General features: G+C 33.3%; 1 protein-coding gene across 1 annotated transcript in view; it reads right to left on the bottom strand.

Annotated features, from left to right (window-relative positions):
- The window catches only part of CNTN5 (contactin 5), a 514,136-nt gene that overhangs the window by 269,497 nt on the left and 224,770 nt on the right, over nt 1-19,869 (bottom strand). Inside the window, exons 8-10 of the mRNA XM_027087760.1 lie at nt 15,675-15,811; nt 13,408-13,537; nt 11,181-11,331 (exon numbers count right to left, since the gene is read on the bottom strand). Of these exons, the coding sequence (XP_026943561.1) occupies nt 11,181-11,331; nt 13,408-13,537; nt 15,675-15,811 (418 nt within the window). The remainder of the gene's footprint in view (nt 1-11,180; nt 11,332-13,407; nt 13,538-15,674; nt 15,812-19,869) is intronic.

Below are 19,869 nucleotides of genomic sequence, written 5' to 3'. Positions count from 1 at the left end.
ATCCTTAATGCGGTAAGTTGTATAAATTGATTTTCTCGTGCTAAATCAACTTGGTTTCCTATGTGAAACCCAAATTGGTCATGTAGTATCTTTTTTAGATTCTATTGTTTTATATTTGCAAATATTTTGTTTAGAATTTTTACATCTATGATCATGAGAGGGCTTGGTTTGTATTTCTACTTCTCATACTCTCTTTGTCAGCTTCAGTTAGGTTGTTTTCCTTCTTTTCTCTACTATAAAACAACTGTGTAAGATTGGAATCATTTATCCTTTGTTTGGTAGAACTTTTAGGTAAAAGTATCTGGGCCTGGAGTTTGAGTGTGGTGGGAGAGGTGAAGGTTTTTAACGATTAATATAATAATTAGTTGACTATTTGGATTTTCCAATTTTTCTTGAGTTAGTTGGGAAATTATGTTTTATTTCTCCTTTTCATTTAAGCGTACAACTTTGTTGACATTCAATTTTTCCTCATATTCTTACTATGCTTTCAATTTGTCTGCAAAATTTGTGCTTATGTTTTCATTTTTTCTCTTAAATTTTTTTATGTCTTCTCTCTTGTTCTTGATCACTAGGGATGTGCCAATTGTCTTAGACTGTTGAAAGGACCAATATTTGGTCAACCCTTAAATTATGTTTGATATTTGTTTGCAGTTTAATTAATTTTTTGCTTTTATTAATTTCTTGTTACTTTCTGTAAGTTTAGTTTCATGTTCTTTTCCTAAATTCTTAAGATAGACACTTAACTCTTTCATTTTCAGCTTTCTCCTTTTCTAATATAAGCCTTAAAGATATAAATTTTCCTCTAAGTTCTGAAATACAAGGAATATATGTTAAATTCACCTACTATGATTCACCTATTTTTTCTTATAAAATGGTTAATTTTTATTTTGCATATTTTGAAGCAGTTATAAGAGATGTACAGGCTTTAAATTGTTTGCTTGATCAATTTAAGCTTTTTTTATATAATGACCATCTTTATATTTCTTCTTTTATAGTCTATTTTTATGATATGGATGGAGTTAAGTTTTGGGAGGGGTTATTATTTAATTGATAAATCTTTTCCTACTCTTTAACTTCCAGCTTTCCTATTTCCTTATGCTTTAAGCATATCTCTTGTAAACATATGATTATCAGATTTTTATTTTAGTTCAATATTTCTAGTCATTCCTGATGTTTGGGTTTATTTTACTAATTTATTTCATACTTCCTATTTGTCCCTCATTTGCCATATGTGTCCGTGTATATATATATTCATTCTCCTCTGTTCATCAATTAGTTAATATTTTCATTATATTTATTTCCTCAACTAGTTTGGAAACAGCACACTTAATTTCAATCCTCTTATTCATTGTACTAGAAATTTAGACATGCTTAAACTTAGCAAATTCTAAAATTAATAAATATATTTACCTGTTTCCAAATAATTCAAGCATCTTGGAACACTTTAACTCCAAATACCCTCTCATGTTATGCTTTTTGAGTTTTTGATTTTTTTCTTATTTTGTAACATTAAAAAATATTATTGTTTTTTACGGCAATATAAAACAAAAACTGCCTACATATGGGTACTTTCATAACCTTTAATTCTTTGTTGTACCTTAAGTGTCTGGGTTCACTTCATGTTGGGATCGACCTTAACTACATTCTTACACTGAATTCTTCAGGCTGCCCAGGTACTATACCTTAGGGTTTCTGACTCTTAATTACAAAACCTCAGTGAAAGAACTCCTCCCTCCATTCAGAACTCAGACACAAGACATGATTTTCCTTGTGATTTTTCCGAGCAGGTTGATTAGTATTAAAGTCACTTTTACTCTGCATGGGTAGCCACTTGTGAGCCAGTCTTATAGGGGGCATGCTCTGGGCTTTGTCTTCCCCCTTGGCCCAGCAACACATAAAAATTAAGGTCAGTAAATGCCCTTGAGATAAAAGCCAGTTTTGGCACATGACTCCAGGGTAAGCTCAGATCCTGGCCTTAGCATTTCCTCCTAACTTTCTTGTCAACTCAGTGATAAAATCAAGATATTTAAATAATATTTATTTACATATTTTATATTTGTCATCATTTTATCTTTTTTCTTTTGGGAAGATTAGTGTAATATTTAGGGCATATTTTTTTTCCTGTTACAGAAAACTTAAATTTAATTTAAAAAACTGTATAATAAAAGTGAATATTCCAAAATAGATGTGAGCTTTTAAAAACTACCCTTTGGCTACTAAATTAAGCATAGACTCAATTTGTCTTTCTAAGTTCTCCTCAATTTGTCCTTAGCTATTCAATCTTTCCTGCTTATTTACATTTTTACACAGAATCTATTCCTTGGCCAAATAATAGTATTTACTTTTCACAAAAGTGTGCTGGATTCATGATTATGTTTTTGCAAATTCTAAACTCTTTCTAAAATACATTCTACCTCTATGTGTCAAATCCTATTTAAGGACTATTTCAAATGGCGGTTCATCCAAGTTTTCCCTCATCTTCCATACAGATTTCATTTTCTCCTTTTCTTAAATCGCAAAAGTTTTTTTTACAGAATGGAATACACCAAGAAGTGGTTTGGTTCCAATGAGAATTGGACTTTCTTTCTGACTCTGTAACTTACTATGTGTGTGGCTTTAGGCAATCTCTCTGTGAGTCAATAACTCTATTTAAAATGAGGTTGATTATATGTCCCTTAAAACGGTACCTTATTTTGAGGATTGATATTAAGTACTGCCTAGATAAAAGAACCAATTCTCAATAAAAGGTATTTATTTTTATTGTTGTCTTAATTATCCTGTTAATATTACCTAAATAGTATCTATTAAGGATCCTGTGTTAATAATCCTATGTTATTATTACCTTAAATATCCTGTTTTATAATTATCTATGAGTTAATTTTATTGCCCTTTAAACAGGTGCCACCTTGAGGGTTGAGATTCTGTCTTACTTGTTTTGGTATGAACCGGCATAGTGTTTTACATTCAGTATATGTTGAATAAAGTTTTGTTTTCCCTAAAATAAATTGAATTAAACAGAACAGTGTCTCGGCAATTTGGCATGAGCTCCTATTTACAACTGAAAAGAGAGACAAACAAAAATAAATTGGTACCCTGAAACCTCTAAATACAACTAAGAACATAGTGGTCATCTTATATTTTTCTATCTATCATCTATTTATCTATCTATCAATCTATCCATCTATCTATCTAACCTTAACTGATAAATAACTCTGTTATTTGAGCAAAGAGAAGAAAGCACGCTAATGATTACATGTGTGTATGCTATCTTTTACAGAAATGATCTGCGGGTTGTTTTTCATTGTTGTCAAGGTTATTGTATCTATGCCCTAATTTGTAACCAGCCCACTAATTCCCATTATGAGTCAACCATAGTTAAATTAGATGCTGATTTATGCAAAAACTGAACAGAAGTGACTCTGTAACTCTCAGAGGAAGCTAAAAATGTCTGTCATAAAATACTTTTTTTCTAAACATCCCCGGAATCGTCTCTTTTCACTATTTTATATTCACTGAAGAGTCACTTGGTGAGATAGTAGGATCAGTCAGTAGTATGTACTTAGATGCTTGAATTCCCAAGTATTTTAGATGTTGTTTGTATTAAGGACAAATTAAGCTGAACGTTGTAGTCTGGGGGGCTTTTGGAAAAGAAAAACCTTTTAGCAATTAATGATTTGTTCAAGTTGTGCCTGTGTGGAGAGCATAACTAAGGAACTTGTGCAGCAATTTATACTAACTGGGGTAAATGAACCATAATTAGAAGTAGAATTTATGAAATATTGGCTAAATTAGTAATTAGCTAGAGATGTAAAGCCACAAACTGGAGGTTTTCATAGCACAACAGAGCCAGAATTATTTTGTTGTCATTTGCAGGTTAAATTAATTGACTTCCTCAGTGTTACCTCCCCTTGGGAACTGAGGCATGTTTTGTTATATTTAACAATTTTTTTAAAAAGTGGAAATGAAACAAACTGATGGTGAGATCATGAAAAAAAGTGTGAAGACCTTTGAAGAGAAACATTTAGATTTTCTGCAACCTTAAATTTGGGAAATGTTAGGAACAAATAATTTGAAGCTTTCTTACATGCATGTTTTGTCTTTAAATGAATGTCATTAATTTGAATATTCATGATCATTATTATGTTATCTAAACATACTTTTGAAAATGGAATCATCTGAAAATGTGAGAATTCTTTTGATCTTCCATTCCCATTCAACTATTTGTCGTAGTGTGAGCACGTTGTTACTCAATAAATTTAAATAATTTGGGGTTATTCATTGTCTGAGGAAGACCAAGTTTAGAAATATTGGGTATCCCTCAAAATAAGGGAGATCTACAATGGGAAAAATATTTGAGCACAGCCCAGAAACATCACAATAATGGCACCTTTAGAATTATTTTTTCTATAACACTTGATCAATTGATCAATGTGTCACTGAAACTAAAGAACACATAATAATTCTTATAACTGGAATGTCAATCAATACCTATGTGGTCTAGTTTATCATAAGGTAAGATGGAGAAAGAAAAAAATAAAAGCAAGGGGAAATTTTGACCACTGTGTCTCTTGGTTTTTAGTTTGGCTCCATGGCTTTTGTTGGAAGGCTTTTGTTAGATTCAAATTTAGTTCTTTATTTGGAGGATTTTCTGAATATTTGTCAGAGTGTGTGTGTGTGTGTATGTGTGTGTGTGTGTGTGTGTGTGTGTGTGAAAACTGCCTATGAAGTTGTTCATGCAGCTTTTGAGTATAGACAGGGAAGGTGATTCAGAATTATCAGAAACATCATGGACACTAAGAAGGAATTCAATCACAATTCTCCATGTAGATTGTCACTGACTATTAAAGATTATCACAGAATCATTGACTAGCATCAGACTGATTTTTAAAGCTCAGCTTTATGATGGATGACCTTGAACAAGTCATTTAATCTCTTTAAGTTTCAAAATTGGTATATTAGAGATGAGAGTATCTAAATCAGAGGGTTGTGAATTGCAACATGTTGGGAACTAAATTAAAAGTTAGAAGTTGAGTGACATCATTTATCTAACTTCCTACTAACTACAACTTCTTGATTATTGTATCTGCTTGAGCATTTCCAATGGTGAGAAAGCATAAGAAGAGAGTTCTGTCTTTTGAGTTAGGATTTCAAGTGTTATTGAGGTTGACCAGCATGCTACAAGGAAGGGGAGGAGAGAGAAGGGAGAAGTTTGTGTAAAGTTTACAAGGTGAGAAAATGAATAACTTGCTTTGGGGAATTATGAGAGTCCAGTGTAATTAAAGATAAAATATTTTGGAGGGTGGAAGGCAGTTAGTGGAAGACTCCCTTTTGATTTCTTATATTGATTTAGTTGTAGTTTCAGGGACCTAGGTTTTAATAGCCCTTGAGCATTTCGTAATTGAGCCCATTTTTACTTGAAGGCATGATTCCTCCTAGAGGCCAAAAATTTGTTCATCTACATTGGTTAATTTCCAATGCTCCTATGGCTTTGCATTTTTTCCTCTTTAGTGTTTTGCTAACATTTTAAAGAGAAGGTTAATTAGGCAGGACCTTCTGCAGTTAGCTTTTGAAACCAGGAACTCAGCATCCTAACACCACCATAATGAATGTAAGGCCATTTCCTCCTCATCCCCTTAAGCTTGGTGGGGATGTCACAGTCCCTGATAAACATTGTAGATAAAACATTGTAGATTGCAAGCAGTTCACATATATTAAAACTTATGAAATCAGCTATTAACCTTCTCTTCCCTTAGATAAATGCTATTTTATTTTATTTCCTTTGAAAACATAGATTTTAATTAATAAAGGAAGTCAACTGATATATTCTTGACATATGAATGCTCATGTTCCCTCATTATACAATTTCTTAGACCCTGAAAAAAGCAAGACACCTAAGGTCTATATTGTTTTATGTTCTTAATATGTAAAAGACATTGTCGCAGAAGAAACAACGAAACAGCTTGTTCATTAGCAGACACAGCATGTAGAAGGAAACAAAGGGACAGAAACAAGACCTTAATTATACCCATGAATTCCTCTTTTTCCTTAGAAAATGAAAGAAGACCCTGCTTTCCCCTCAGTAACAGTGTCCTTCAGGGCTTGTGCTAAGAATATATTTTTCCATATGTCTGTGAGTCAGTATGTGAGCCTGATCATTGTTGCCTAATAAACACAACATGAATTCCCACTAGAAGTCAACTAATGGGCACTCCAAGTGCTATTTTTCTGTGCGTGTTAAATGAGTAAGTTGGAAACTTTGCCGTTCTGAAGCTCCTTTGGTGAGGAGGGGATTATTACAAGGGATTTTGGACAAGTCTTTCCTTAGATTATAGACCCATAAAAGAAAAATTATGCTATAATACTGTCCCTCCATAGGATACTTTTTTATTTTGGGATGCAGGGTTTCTTTAGCACCCATCTGAATTATAGTCTATTATCTCTGTAACTGGTACCCACCGCCCCCATCTAGAAATGAAAATTGGTACTTATTCCAATAATAGTGAATATTTTTTAAAACAGTTATGGCATATTGTATGCATTGCAATAACAGTTTATATACATGCAGATGGAAAGGAAACAAATCATGCCTTTACCAAAAACTATGTATTCTTCATTTCAGCCAAAATTGTCTTTGTCCACAAAAAGTACAGGAAATGAACAAGGAATAATGCAAGCTTAATATCTGTGCACAGCTGGAGTGCCTCTGGGTGATTATATTTTAACAAAAGTTAATGGCCAAGTAATGGAAATAATGAGCTGAAGTGAAAATCTAATATGAGTTTGATAAGCAGAACATTCTGAATGAAAGTATACTAGAGGAGAAAATCCCCATGGACTGTTTCATGTCTTAGTACTCCTGGAGCAAATTCCTTTTAGTATGAAAATGGACATGATTGATAAAGGAACTTAAGTGGATATGTGCTGGTGATCTTTAAAAGCAATGGGGCAAAACCAAGAGATTCCTTAAAAGAAAAAAAATAAATATAGTTTTAAAATCTTCTTCTCTATTTCCATTAACTCCCCATGTGTATTTATCTATATGTATATTCACATGGCCTAAAATACTGATCATGGAACAAGCAACTATTCAACCTGCTAGTTCAGAAATTATCTCAATGATACTGAACTAGGAGTAGGTAAGATTGGTGAGAATGGCCACACCAGGAATAGATGCCAAGAAGTGGAGGTTTGGGGTGTGATGGACAAAGAATGTCAATTTAGGGACACAGATTAACAAATTTGTCACATGGAAGGCCCCAAAGACTCCTTTAATGCCAGATAATAACTTAGTTCAGGTATCTTTCCCTTAATTGGTAGAGAAAGGATAGGAAAGTGTTAAAGTTTTTCAGAACTATTGATAACAAAAATTGAGACCAGTATGCAAAGATTCAAAGCCTCAGATGATACCATCGTCATCACCGACACCACCACTGCCAACTTCAGCAGCAACAACTTCATCACCATGGTAACATTCATTGAGCACTTACTGAATGCCATACACCAGCCAATGTATTTTACACACAAAGTTTCATTTATTTTTCAGAACCTAACAAAGTTACTCTTTTAGATTCCAATTTTATAAGTAAGAAAATTAAGTAACTTTTTGAAAACTCATAGTCTTCCTATTATACACACTGGGTTCTGTTACCCACAATGTTAAAGTGCTCTGTAAATTATAAATGCTACAGACTTATGAGTAATTATCATCATTATTAGTAATAATATGATTTAATGTTTGAACAGCAGTTGATACTGATCATTTTCTGATATAAACAACTCATTCTGTAATATAAACAACAAATGACTACAAGCAACTCACAAACTCTAATATAATCCATTTTCTTACATACTTTAGATGTATCATTTAGGGCCAAATGAATGAAATATTTTGTAATATATAATCAGACAACTTATTTGTTAATCATATTTCTTCTAAGATTCATGTTGTGTTCTAGTTATTCCTTACTAAATTTTAAACTTTAGAATAATGGTTTATGTATTTCTTTAGTGAAACAGATAAATTCAAAGAAGTCTGTGTTTTGAAGTATCCCTCCCAAAACAAACAAAATGAAACTGGATTTGGGAACATTCCATGAAAATGTGGCAGAAAAGGTAAGCTAATAAATTGTTTGACACTCTATTGATAAAACAAATGACTGACTATTAACCTCCAGTTGTTATAACATTGCATTTACAGTTTAGAGTTAAATTGAAATTAATGCTAGATGCAAATTCACCATTTTGAGTTTCTGACATGTTTTCAGATGATTAGGTAACATATTTTTCTGCAATTAAAAGCTTTTATTACATTTTTATGCTATTGCTCTGGACACAATTTTATGCTTTGGGATATGTTTCTCACACTTAAATGTTCCTCTTATGATATATTATTACTTTAAAACCTTTTCCCCAATGTAATACTAGTCTTTATTTGCCCATGTAGGAAACTGCCATTTGCTGTTTCAATCTTTAATTTGGAAAGACACCAAATAACTGTGAGGATTATGAATGAAGGGCAAAACTATTCGTTACACATTTTTTTTCCAGTTGTAGGTTGCATGAGTGGGGGACATACTTGATGAAGATCACATGAATGGTGAATACACTTATATTACAACAAAATAAACCATGATTTGAATCTGTAGCCCCATGTGAAATACATATGACCCAAACTTTTCAAAGCCTTAACAGTTTTCTAACATCTCCCTTTCCACTTAAGCTTATATTTACAATTCTTACAAATGGTTGAGGTTCTTTGTAACAGAGACAAACGATCTAAAATATATGTAAGGAAATAAGTTCTCATGTGTAACTGAGATGTTATTTTAAAGAATGTATAATACATATAATTAAAATTTTAAGTTTCAAGTTTCCATTCATATTTTTAGAATGTAGTTGTCCAAATATCTATGTGTGTCTTCTTATACTACTTTGTGGAATTCTTTCTATTGTTAATTAAATTTTAGCCTCTTATTTTAATATTTGAACATTTATATTTTTTATACCCAACTAGATTGTATTCTTTGTGAAACCTGAAGTCTCAGTGTGGTAGTAAATTGTACACAACTAAAAATTATATTTTGCAAGTGGTCCTGTCAATTTTTAAGAATAAAAATGCCCTTTTGGGACTTCCCTGGTGGCCCAGTGGTTAAGACTCTGCTTCCACTGCAGGGGGCACGGGTTTAATCCTTAGTCAGGGAACTAAGATCTTGCATGTCGTGCAGATGCGGCCAAAAAAATAAAAATGCACTATTATCTTTGATCTTTGTTATTAAATTAAACCAGTTTACAGACCTATTATGATATAAACATATCAGCGTAACACAATGCTAAGTAATTGTGTCCAAATCTTCCTTTTACTTAAATAAAAACACCTTTCAGCCTTTTTCCTAAATAGCACTTTGACCAGAAATATTTAGATCTGGAAAAATTGAGTGATCTGAGTTTGAAGCCATTGTATTTGTCTCATTAACCCAAGAGGTTAGCAGTGAATAGAAAAGTGAGCAAGAAAAATGGAAAATTCACAAACTATACTTTTTAACTTCTGGAAAATAAAAATATATCATGCTCATATTTGTTGTAATAGAAAACACATAATCCTGTTCCTCTCTCAGTACTTTTGCTTTGACAAAAGAGATGCCACATTTTTAAACTCAATGTGATGTCTATGAATAGTTGATGAGGAACATTCTATGGTGAACTGAAATAAATAAGACAAAGCTGATATGCCATCCACAAACATAAAACAAAGTAATGCATTTCAAATGGAATGGCTTGTACTAATATGGCATATATATTTTGATGATATTATGAAAAAATTTAGTACGTTCAGAAAAAATGGTAACCAAACAATGTAAATATTTTCTTACTGGTATATGATGAATTAATTTTCTTCTGCTTTAATGAAAGATTTGTGTCAGTTTTTTTTTTCATATTTCTGAGCAATAATCCAAAAATCTTCAATTTGACCATATGTAATTCAACCAAAGGCAATTCAACGAAATGCAACACTGATCTCACAGTGTGTGATTTGCTGCCCAACCCTACCCCCACTAAGAAAGAGAAATTTTTTTCAAAACAAAATGTCCATTATGACCCATGTCAATTCTAGGTTATCACCTTTTCCAGGCAGCGTAGGTCCTTGGGCCTGGACGGAATCCAATCATTCATAAATTATTTCATCAGAGACAAGCAATTTAAAACAGTGTTTCTCAGAATTGAATGGGAAAAATATATATATATATATATATATTCTAAAGAAATTTTTCAAGTATTTCAAAATATTCCAAAATTACTTAAAGAATTGCTTAAATGGACCCCTAATGCTGACTTAAATTATTTTAGCTATATGTTTACAGAGACCCAAACATAAAACAAAACATAAACTCCTTATCTTTATAGATCAAATGAAAAACAAAACTGTAAAACAACATACACAACATTATTTTAACAGAATGGAGGATAATATTTTGCCAAAGCTAAAACACCACATGATAATGATTGGTAAAGAATGGGACTTTCAAATTTGCCATATATAGACTGTCATGCAACTATTTGATTCTCTCATCACTTTTCCCCATTTGTATTCCTGTGGTATCCTTTGGCTTTACATACCAAAGACAAACCTTTACACGTTAAATAGTTTTCTGAACATTTCTCATTTGCCTGTGGCAATTGAAATAATTCTATAGTATTTTGCATCAGTGTGATTGAAAACAAAAATGCAAACTTCAGCACAAATTTCACTTGGAAGTATTCTGTCATAAAGTGATTATCCAGAAGATCCAGGGTATATTTATATTATTATTAATATTAAGATTGAAATGAGAATCCAATCTCTAAAAATTATCATAGATAACTTGTGGGTCTTCAAATCGGCAGACCCAAATGAAAACCAAAAATTACTAACTTAATGAAAGTGCTTGCTTTCTTCATAACCTGGTGAAATTCCCAACTGGTGCTGAAATACCACTGAAGCAAAGAAGTCTGGCTATATTGAGGTATAACTTTTTTCTTTATAAATCATTTGATATTTTTTTAATCACTATGTAGACAAAACCATAGTTCAGTCAGTTCATGACATATATCTCACAATTATGGCAAGACATATACTTTGTTTGTATCATCTGCATTGAAAAAGTCTGATATTAAGAGTTTGAATTATGAAATAGACTTCTAACCTTTTATTCTCTCTAACTGCTTTGTCTCCCTTCTTCCAAGTGATGGTTGGTTTTGGAGAGCCTTGGGGTTTGCACTCTATGATGATTTTTTGGTCTTTAGTAATAATTATTGTTTTCTTCAGTTGATTCAGTGTAAAAGTGGGAGCTGAAGCTGTGGAAAAGTAAAAGGTTAGTTCTACCACAAGCAATGACAATAACCTCTAATGGATGATTCACCAAGATTTGGCAACTTTATCTTTGGAATGCATTTCTAATAAAATCATAGGATATCTACACATGTAAAAGGCACTAACTTGAAATTTAATTTATTATTATTTAGTAGCTATCTTATTGGCTTTTCTTTCCATCAGCAGGTGATAGTTCCGTACAATTGTGAGGCCCAGAGACAAAGGCTGTTTCAAAGAATGAGATGCTTTAATTACGATTACCAACTTTAATTGTGAAAGACTAATGAGCACTTTGGACAAAAGGTGAAGGGGCTGGACACAGAAGTCTATTTTGGGCTTCCTTTGGAAAAATGGAGGTTATCTGTATAGAAGGCAATCCTGTGTAGCCCATTTCCTATCTGTGAGTCTCAATGCATAGTTTATTTTAATAGTATACAAAATTAAATGTAGTTTTAAAAGAAATATATTTTTAAGAAATTGAATTATTTAAATTTCAATTAAAATTTTATTTCATTGTTTGCAATTATTCATCTAGGCCTGATCATTTTAAGACAGTTTTGATTAAACTTCCCAGGAAATTCCAGTAGGTAGCTGTGGTTGAGAATGCTGGACTAAAACAACACGTGACAGAGAGACAAAAACAAATTAAAAAAAAAGTCACCTTTGAATCTTAAAGAGAAACTGGAAATATGTATACAGGTTTACTGTATCTGAGACATTTATTTATACCAATATGACAATTTTATGAATATTTCATAAGATTTTTATGTCCATCACATATTGGTATAATGCATGGCACACAACATTAAAAGACACAACACACACAAAAAAGGTACCAATTGAGATGGATTAAAAAATTGAAAGAAAAGTTAAGGAATTTAAAGGAAGATTGCAGGTGATATTTTTGGTTGCCTGCTGGGAATGTACCTTATTAAACATAATTTTGAAAATATGTCTGGTGAATGAGAAAGGGACACATTTGAGAGTGTTTCTGGATAAAACATTAACCGGGTGAAAGCTGAATCAGCTTTTTAATTCAGAAATGTTGGAGTATGAGCTGACAGGAAAGTACATTAATATTTGATTGGTTAGTATGTACGACATTGAAACGTGGACTCCTATATCTATTTTGGATGCATTTGTGATAATGTGAAGAAATTTCAAATGTAAACATTCATTATTCAATTTGATTTATGGTTTTTGATTTATCACACAGCTGATATGTGAATGGTGCATTTTCAGATTCCAGAGATCTTGGGTGTTTCTGTTAATGTTGTGCTTTGAGTCAGTGGAAAGTACAAAGCACACTTAGGCTCCTGCCACATTTGGGAGATGGTGCATTAAGACCATCTAAGTCTCCCTCTTTGTATTATAATCATCCCAGAACAAAAGCTTAGAAAATCATGCGAGTGGGAAAAAGTAAAATCCATTCCAGAAACTGAACCATGCTCAATCTGGGTAGCTTATTCCCCTGGACTGAATTTTTCTTGTAGTAAAGAGTGAAGTAGTGCTTGTGTTGTGGTTATATTCTCAAGAGTGTAACACTAGGAGCTTGCTGGCCTGGCCTCAGAAAGGCTTTCATCAACCTGGAAGGGTGGCAATGGTTGATGACACTTCAAGAGAGGGTGATTTACTTAGGAGTCCCACCTTGCAGGAGCCACACCCCTACTGGTAGGTAGGAGCTGCTTGGGAGAATATTAAGCGCTGCTGTGTTGAAAACCTACATTCTGATTCCCTACCCTTAAAGCATTCTTCCTTGAAAGTTAACATACTTTTCTTATATGATTTTTTTTAATGCCATAGAAAAGACATATTGTATAAACCTGTTAGGGTTAAAACTAAAATTAGAGAAAATCTTATAGAAAGTTACGGGATAAACTGTACACCATGTATACTTGTCTCCTCAAGCTTAAAAAATACATATCAGCAAGACATAGTATTTCTTTTCAAACCATAAAATAGGTTTTTACGATCACATCATAAACCTTCAGTATAGTAAGAATTAGAGCATGAAAAGAAGCAACATTTTTTTCCTCTTTATTTACTTAGAAATTGCATACCTAGGATCTTCAGCTCAGCACTCCCATAAATGGCTCCATATTTATTTTCAGCCAAACACTGATACATTCCAGCATCTGATTGATTCACGTTGTGGATCATCAATACTCCATTAACCATCTCAACCCTACTCTGTAATGGAATAAAAAAAAAAATAGATATAGCAAGTGAACAAATCATAGAGATTTTACAGTTACTCTCTCCTAGATCAAGACAGAAAAGCTTCTGATTAATGCAATTGAACATTATTTGACAACTTAGGAACACAAATCTTCTGTTCATTATTCTAATATAACATCTTATGTAAAATACAACTATTTCTCAGTCAGAAACCTAATTATTACTATATTTTCCTGTAGTTATGAGTTTTACTTTTAGTTATGTTTTTAAAATAAGCTGCTTTTGTTTGGTATACTAGTTAAGCTTATGAAATACAATCAGCTGATACTGCTTTTATTTGAATTCATTTTACAAAGGAGAAGCAGGAGTTCAAATGGTAGAAGGATCGAGACTGTATATACATGGGATCAAGGTTAAATACAGACCAGGTCATCACAAGAATCTCTTTACTACATTAATCCGGTCAGAAATTTGCCTTTTCTCTCACTTCCCAACACAGTAACACAAATCAAAAAACTGCCTTGCAACTGGATTCTGTATAGAACTATTGGTCAGAAAATGTAAACTGGTCAGATGAAACAATACAGGAAACAGAGGATTGAGCATGAGCAAACTGAGGTAAACTGAGGCCAAGAACACATTTGACAAGCAAATTTTAAATTTAAAATGCTGTTAAACAACCAGGTGTCTTATCTACTTAATGTCAAACAAATCATTCTTTTAATTTTAGTGAGCAGTGCTTTGATTACCTATCAACGAAGATGCCAAGAAATTTGACATCATTTTAAAAATTAACCCATTCACTTAACAGACTATTATCTGCCAGTGGAATTCACTTTACTTGGATGTGACAGTTGAAAATATAACTAGCACAGATCCCATCTCAAGGTTTACCTGATATCCCAGAGAATTAGAGAGAGACAGGCAATGAACCAGTATCTCAGGATTCCCACTCCCTCCCCCTCAGTTTTCCTTAACAGCTCTATTGTTCTTTTTATTTGTGTCTGTTTTTTTGTGTAACTGTGTTCTGTTTTGGACTAACTGGTTTTAGAATAAGGGAATATCGGAGCTCAATGGGACTGTGGGGGTGATCTGATCCAATCTCTTCATTTTACAAAAGAGCAAACCAAAGCCCAAAGAGGCAAATGTCAGATGAGATCCTTTGGTAATGACAGGACCTGGGCAGAAGCTGTGTTTGGAATTTCAAACTTTCTCTCTCTTTTGTCCATAAATAGTGAACTATTCCCTTTTTGTCCTCCTTCCTGGAAAGGCCACGACAAGGGAAAGAGCTGAAATTATAACAATTATTCTTATTTTAAATAGTAACCGATTTATTCTCAAATTCAGTAGGTATTAAGTTGTTTTGAGGACACGGGAAGGGGGAAGGGTAAGCTGGGATGAAGTGAGAGAGTGGCATGGACATATATACACTACCAAATGTAAAATAGGTAGCTAGTGGGAAGCAGCTGCATAGCACAGGGAGATCAACTCGGTGCTTTGTGACCACCTAGAGGGGTGGGATAGGGAGGGTGGGAGGGAGACACAAGAAGGAGGAGATATGGGGATATATGTAAATGTATAGCTGATTCACTTTGTTATACAGCAGAAACTAACACACCATTGTAAAGCAATTATACTCCAATAAAGATGTTAAAAAATAAAAAGTAAAATAAAAGAATGCAATAGATTTACTAAAAATAAACTTTTCAATATGTAGCAGGATGTTGTGAAGAACGTGCCCAGGACACAGAAGACTAGGATTCTATTTCAGTATCACCTCTTACTAGATATATGATCTTGGGCAAGTCACTTTACTTCTTGGAGATAACTCCATCATCTGCAAAGTGACAGCAATAAACTAGATGATGTCTAAAAGTCTGCTGGAAATGGCAATACATCTATGATAATCATTGATATTTTTGAAAGAATTTATAGGATAGAATAATGTTTAAAGAAGTGATATATTACTCAAAAAAGTAATAAGCCAATTAAAATTAAAAGAAAATCTTGTTTATATATGTTATTTTTCTCATTCCAAACATAAGGGATACGTAAGAAATGGCTTTCAATAAGACTAAAGGAAGATAGCTTATCCTTTGTGAAATCCGTCTAAAATTACACTGGAACAGGCTAAGGTTACCAACAGTACCTGAAGCAAGAGGGGTACTCCATTCTTCAGCCAACGGTATGTGGGTCTGGGTTTTCCAGTAGCCTTACATTCCCATCGGAGAGGGCTCCCGCTGTCTAACTGAGTATCATTCAGTTTTGCTACCCAGTGTGGGTATGCTGTAAGAGTTTAGGCATTAAATAAGGGTGATTTCATTTCTCAAATACTTCACCAAGCTCAAAATTCATATGGAATATTCACAAATTCTTATGCATTAACTATTGGTGTTTGGAAGAAACACAGCATTACATTACACACAGCACTCTATTTCCTGTGTAAAAAAATATAGCAATGATAATGTTCTGATAATCTAAGTGAAGCAAATCTTGTTGTTTTACCCACTTTGCAGTAAGTGGCTAGACTCTCCCCATGGAGAGCACTGGAACTTGTTTAGTAAAGAAGGCTTAGAGGTATCACTTCTTCCAAATACTAAAGCAGCTTTAGCATGGATTGAAGTACTAAAACATGTCAGTTTATTGAATAACTGCTCTGCTTTTTCTTTTCTGATAGAACCTGAATAGCTTTGGGAAAATAATTTGTAAATTCAAATTTCATTTGCTATAAAATTGTTCTATATTTACTAGCATTCTAGTGCATTATAAATATGTATGTAAATATATAAGCTTTCAAAATTACAACAGAGAAAAATTTCTTTATCAGAAAGATGACAATGCAATTGTATGAAATCTGTAAGATATGGTTAAAGTGTCTTTCCTCCATTGTCAAATATTTTTTTAAGTTTGTACCTCTTAATCTCCCTCATCTATTTCTTTCATTCCTCCACCCCTCTTCCCTCTGGCAACCACATGTTTGTTCTCTGTACCTATGACTCTGTTTCTGTTTTATGTCTGTTCATTTATTTTGTTTTTTGGATTCCACATATAAGTGAAATCATATGCTACTTGTCTTTCTATGATGTATTTCCCTTAGCATAATACCCTCTAGTTCTACCCTTGTTGTTGCAGTTGGCAAGATTTCATTCTTTTTTTTTAGGCTGAGTATTAGTCCATCTTTTCTATATATATATATATATATATATATATATATATATATAAAATCTCACATCATTTTTATCCATTAATCTATAAATGAGTATTTAGATTGCTTCCATACCTTGGCTATTATAAATAATGCTGCAATAAACATAGGGGTGCATATTTATTTTCAAATTATTGTTTACATTTCTTTGAATAAATATCCAGGAGTGGAATTGTTGAATCATATGGTAGTTTTATTTTTTAATTTTTTGAGGAATCTCCATACCGTTTTCCACAGTGGCTACACCAATTTATATTCCCACCAACAGTGCATGAGGGTTCCCTTTTCTTCACATCTTTACCAACAATTATTTGTTGTTTTTTGATAATAGCCACTCTGACAGGTGTGAGGTGATGCTCATTGTTGGTTTGATTTGCATTTCCCCGATGACTAGAGATGTTGAACATCTTTTCATGTGCCTGTTGGCTATATGCATATCTTCTTTGAAAAAGTGTGTATTCAGGTCCTCTGCCCATTTTTTAACTGGGTTGTTTGTTTTTTTGATGTTGAATTGTATGAGTTCTTTGTACATTTTGGTTTATAACTCCTTATCAGATGTATCATTTGCAAATATCCTACTCAGTTGGCAACCTTTTTGATAGTTTCCTTTACTGTGCAAAGGCTTTTTAGTTTGATTTAGTTCTTTTTTTTTTTTTTTGTGGTACACGGGCCTCTCACTGTTGTGGCCTCTCCTGTTGCAGAGCACAGGCTCCGGACACACATGCTCAGCGGCCTTGACCATATACATGTGGGTTCACTTCTGGGCTCTCTATTCTGTTCCATTGATCTAGGTGTGTGTTTTTGTGCCAGTACTGTAGTGTTTTGATTACTGGAGCTTTGTAGTATAGTTTGAAATCAAGGATTGTGATACTGCCAGCTTGGTTCTTCTTTCTCAAGATTGCTTTTGCTGTTTGGGGTCTTTTGTGTTTTCATACAAATTTTAGAATTATTTGTTCTAGTTCTGTAAAAAATGCCTTTGATATTTTGATAGGGGTTGCATTGAATCTGTAGATTGCCTTGGGTATTATGGTCATTTTAACAATATTAATTCTTTCAAACTTTGAGCATGTTATACTTTTCCATTTGTTTGTGTTATGTTCAATTTCTTTCATCAGTGTCTTATAATGTTCCACGTATAGGTCTTTTAAATCCTTAGTTAGATTTATTCCTAGGTATTTGACTCTTTTTGATGTGATGGTAAATGGGATTGTTTTCATAATTTTTCTTTCTGAGAGTTTGCAGTTAGTTTTTACTTAGAAATGCAACAGATTTCTATATATTAATTTTGTATCTTGCAATTTTATTGAATTCATTGATGAGCTGTAATAGTTTTGGAGTGGTGTCTTTAGGATTTTATCTATAAAGTATCCTGTCTTTTGCAAAGTTTTACTTCTTTTCCAATTTGGATTTCTTTTTCTTGTCTGATTGCTGTGGCTAGGACTTCCAACACTATTTTGAATAAAAATGGCAAGAGTAGGCATCATTGTCCTGTTCCCGATCTGATAGAAAATACTTTTAGCTTTCCACATTGAGTATGGTGTTAGCTGTGGGATTGTCATATACAGCCTTTATCATGTTGAGATATGTTCCCTCTATACTCACTTTGTTGAGTTTTCATCATAAATGCATGTTGAATTTTGTCAAAAGCTTTTTCTATTGAGATGATCATTTGAGTTTTATTGTTTAATTTGTTAAGGTGGTATATCATATTGATTGATTTGTGGATGTTGAACCATCCTTGCATCCCTGGGGTAAGTCCCAGTGGATCAGAGTGTATGATCCTTTTAATGTATTGTTGAATTCAATTTGTTAATTTTTTGTTGATGTTATGTACACCTATGTTCATCAATGATATTAGCTTAAAATTTTGTGTATGTGTGTGATATCTTTGTCTGGTTTTGGTATCAGGGTGATATTGGCCTTGAAGAATGAATTCAGAAGCATTTCTTTCTCTGCAAATTTTTGGAATAGTTTGAGAAAGATAGATGTTAACTCTTCTTTAAATTTTTGATAGATTTCACATGTGAGGCCATCTGGTACTGGACTTTTGTTTTCTGGAAGCTTTCTTTTCTTTTTTCTTTTTTAAATTGTTGATTCAATTTCATTACTGGAAATTTGTCTGTTCATATTTTCTATTTCTTCCTGATTCATTCTTAGGAGATTGGACATTTCCAGAAATTTATCTGTTTCTTCTACATTGTCCATTTTATTGGAATATAACTGTTTGTAGTAATCTCTTATGATCCTTTGTATTACTGTGGTGTTGGCTGTAACTTCTCTTTCATTTCTGATTTAATTTATATGGGATCCCTTTTTTCTTGATGAGTCTAGCTAAAGGTTTATCAACTTTGTTTATCTTTTCAAAATACCAGCTCTTAGTTTCATTGATTTTTAAAAATTGTTTTCTAGCCTCTATTTAATTTATTTCTGCCTCATTTGCTGTCTGGCCCTACCTAATACAGTGGCTGCTGGCCTGCTGGAGTGAGTGCCTGGGTCCCAGCATGGCTGGCTTCATGGCCTGGTGAAACAAGGCTGGCACTGACCACTGGTTGGTAGCTGGTTATGTGGCCCTGGGGGGTCCTCGGACTGGGGCCAGCCTGCTGATGGTAGAGGCTGGGTCCTGACCCAGCTGGCTGCCAGACCACTAGTGGGTGGGATATCCCTTAAAGTACAAATTCTCTGGAATGCTTTCCTGAATCATCCCAGTAGAATGCAGTGGACCCTGTGCTCCCATAGTCCTTTGCACATGCTTTCATCACAGCAGATAGCATGCTCTGCCTTATGTGGGGCTTGCTTTTCATCTGATCTAGTGGACCAAGAGCTCCTTCAAATCTCTATTACTAGCATGTAGTGCAGTAATAGCCACTAAATAAACATTAGTTGAATTAATGAGTGAATGAACAAAATGTGCATGGCATAGTCAAGTTGGTTGGGGTGCTCAATTTCTAAAGGAGTTGTTACAAATAAGAAAAGGAAAACTGGTTGAATTCAGATATTAATATTTCAAAATACTTTTTAAAGTCCCTGTGAAGAACATTCAGTTTTTTAGAAGAACTGACCTTGAGATACAGTGACAGTTATAGCTGCTGGCTGATTCAGTTGAATATGAAATTTGTTTAATTTCATATTGGAAACATAT

The sequence above is a fragment of the Aethalodelphis obliquidens genome, unplaced genomic scaffold (genome assembly GCF_003676395.1).
Source record: "Aethalodelphis obliquidens isolate GAN/ISIS:26980383/991018 unplaced genomic scaffold, ASM367639v1 scaffold60, whole genome shotgun sequence".
NCBI classification, from domain to species: Eukaryota; Metazoa; Chordata; class Mammalia; order Artiodactyla; family Delphinidae; genus Aethalodelphis; species Aethalodelphis obliquidens.
The sequence above is the reverse complement of the archived record's forward strand: the minus strand, read 5'-3'. Positions and strand labels throughout refer to the sequence as shown.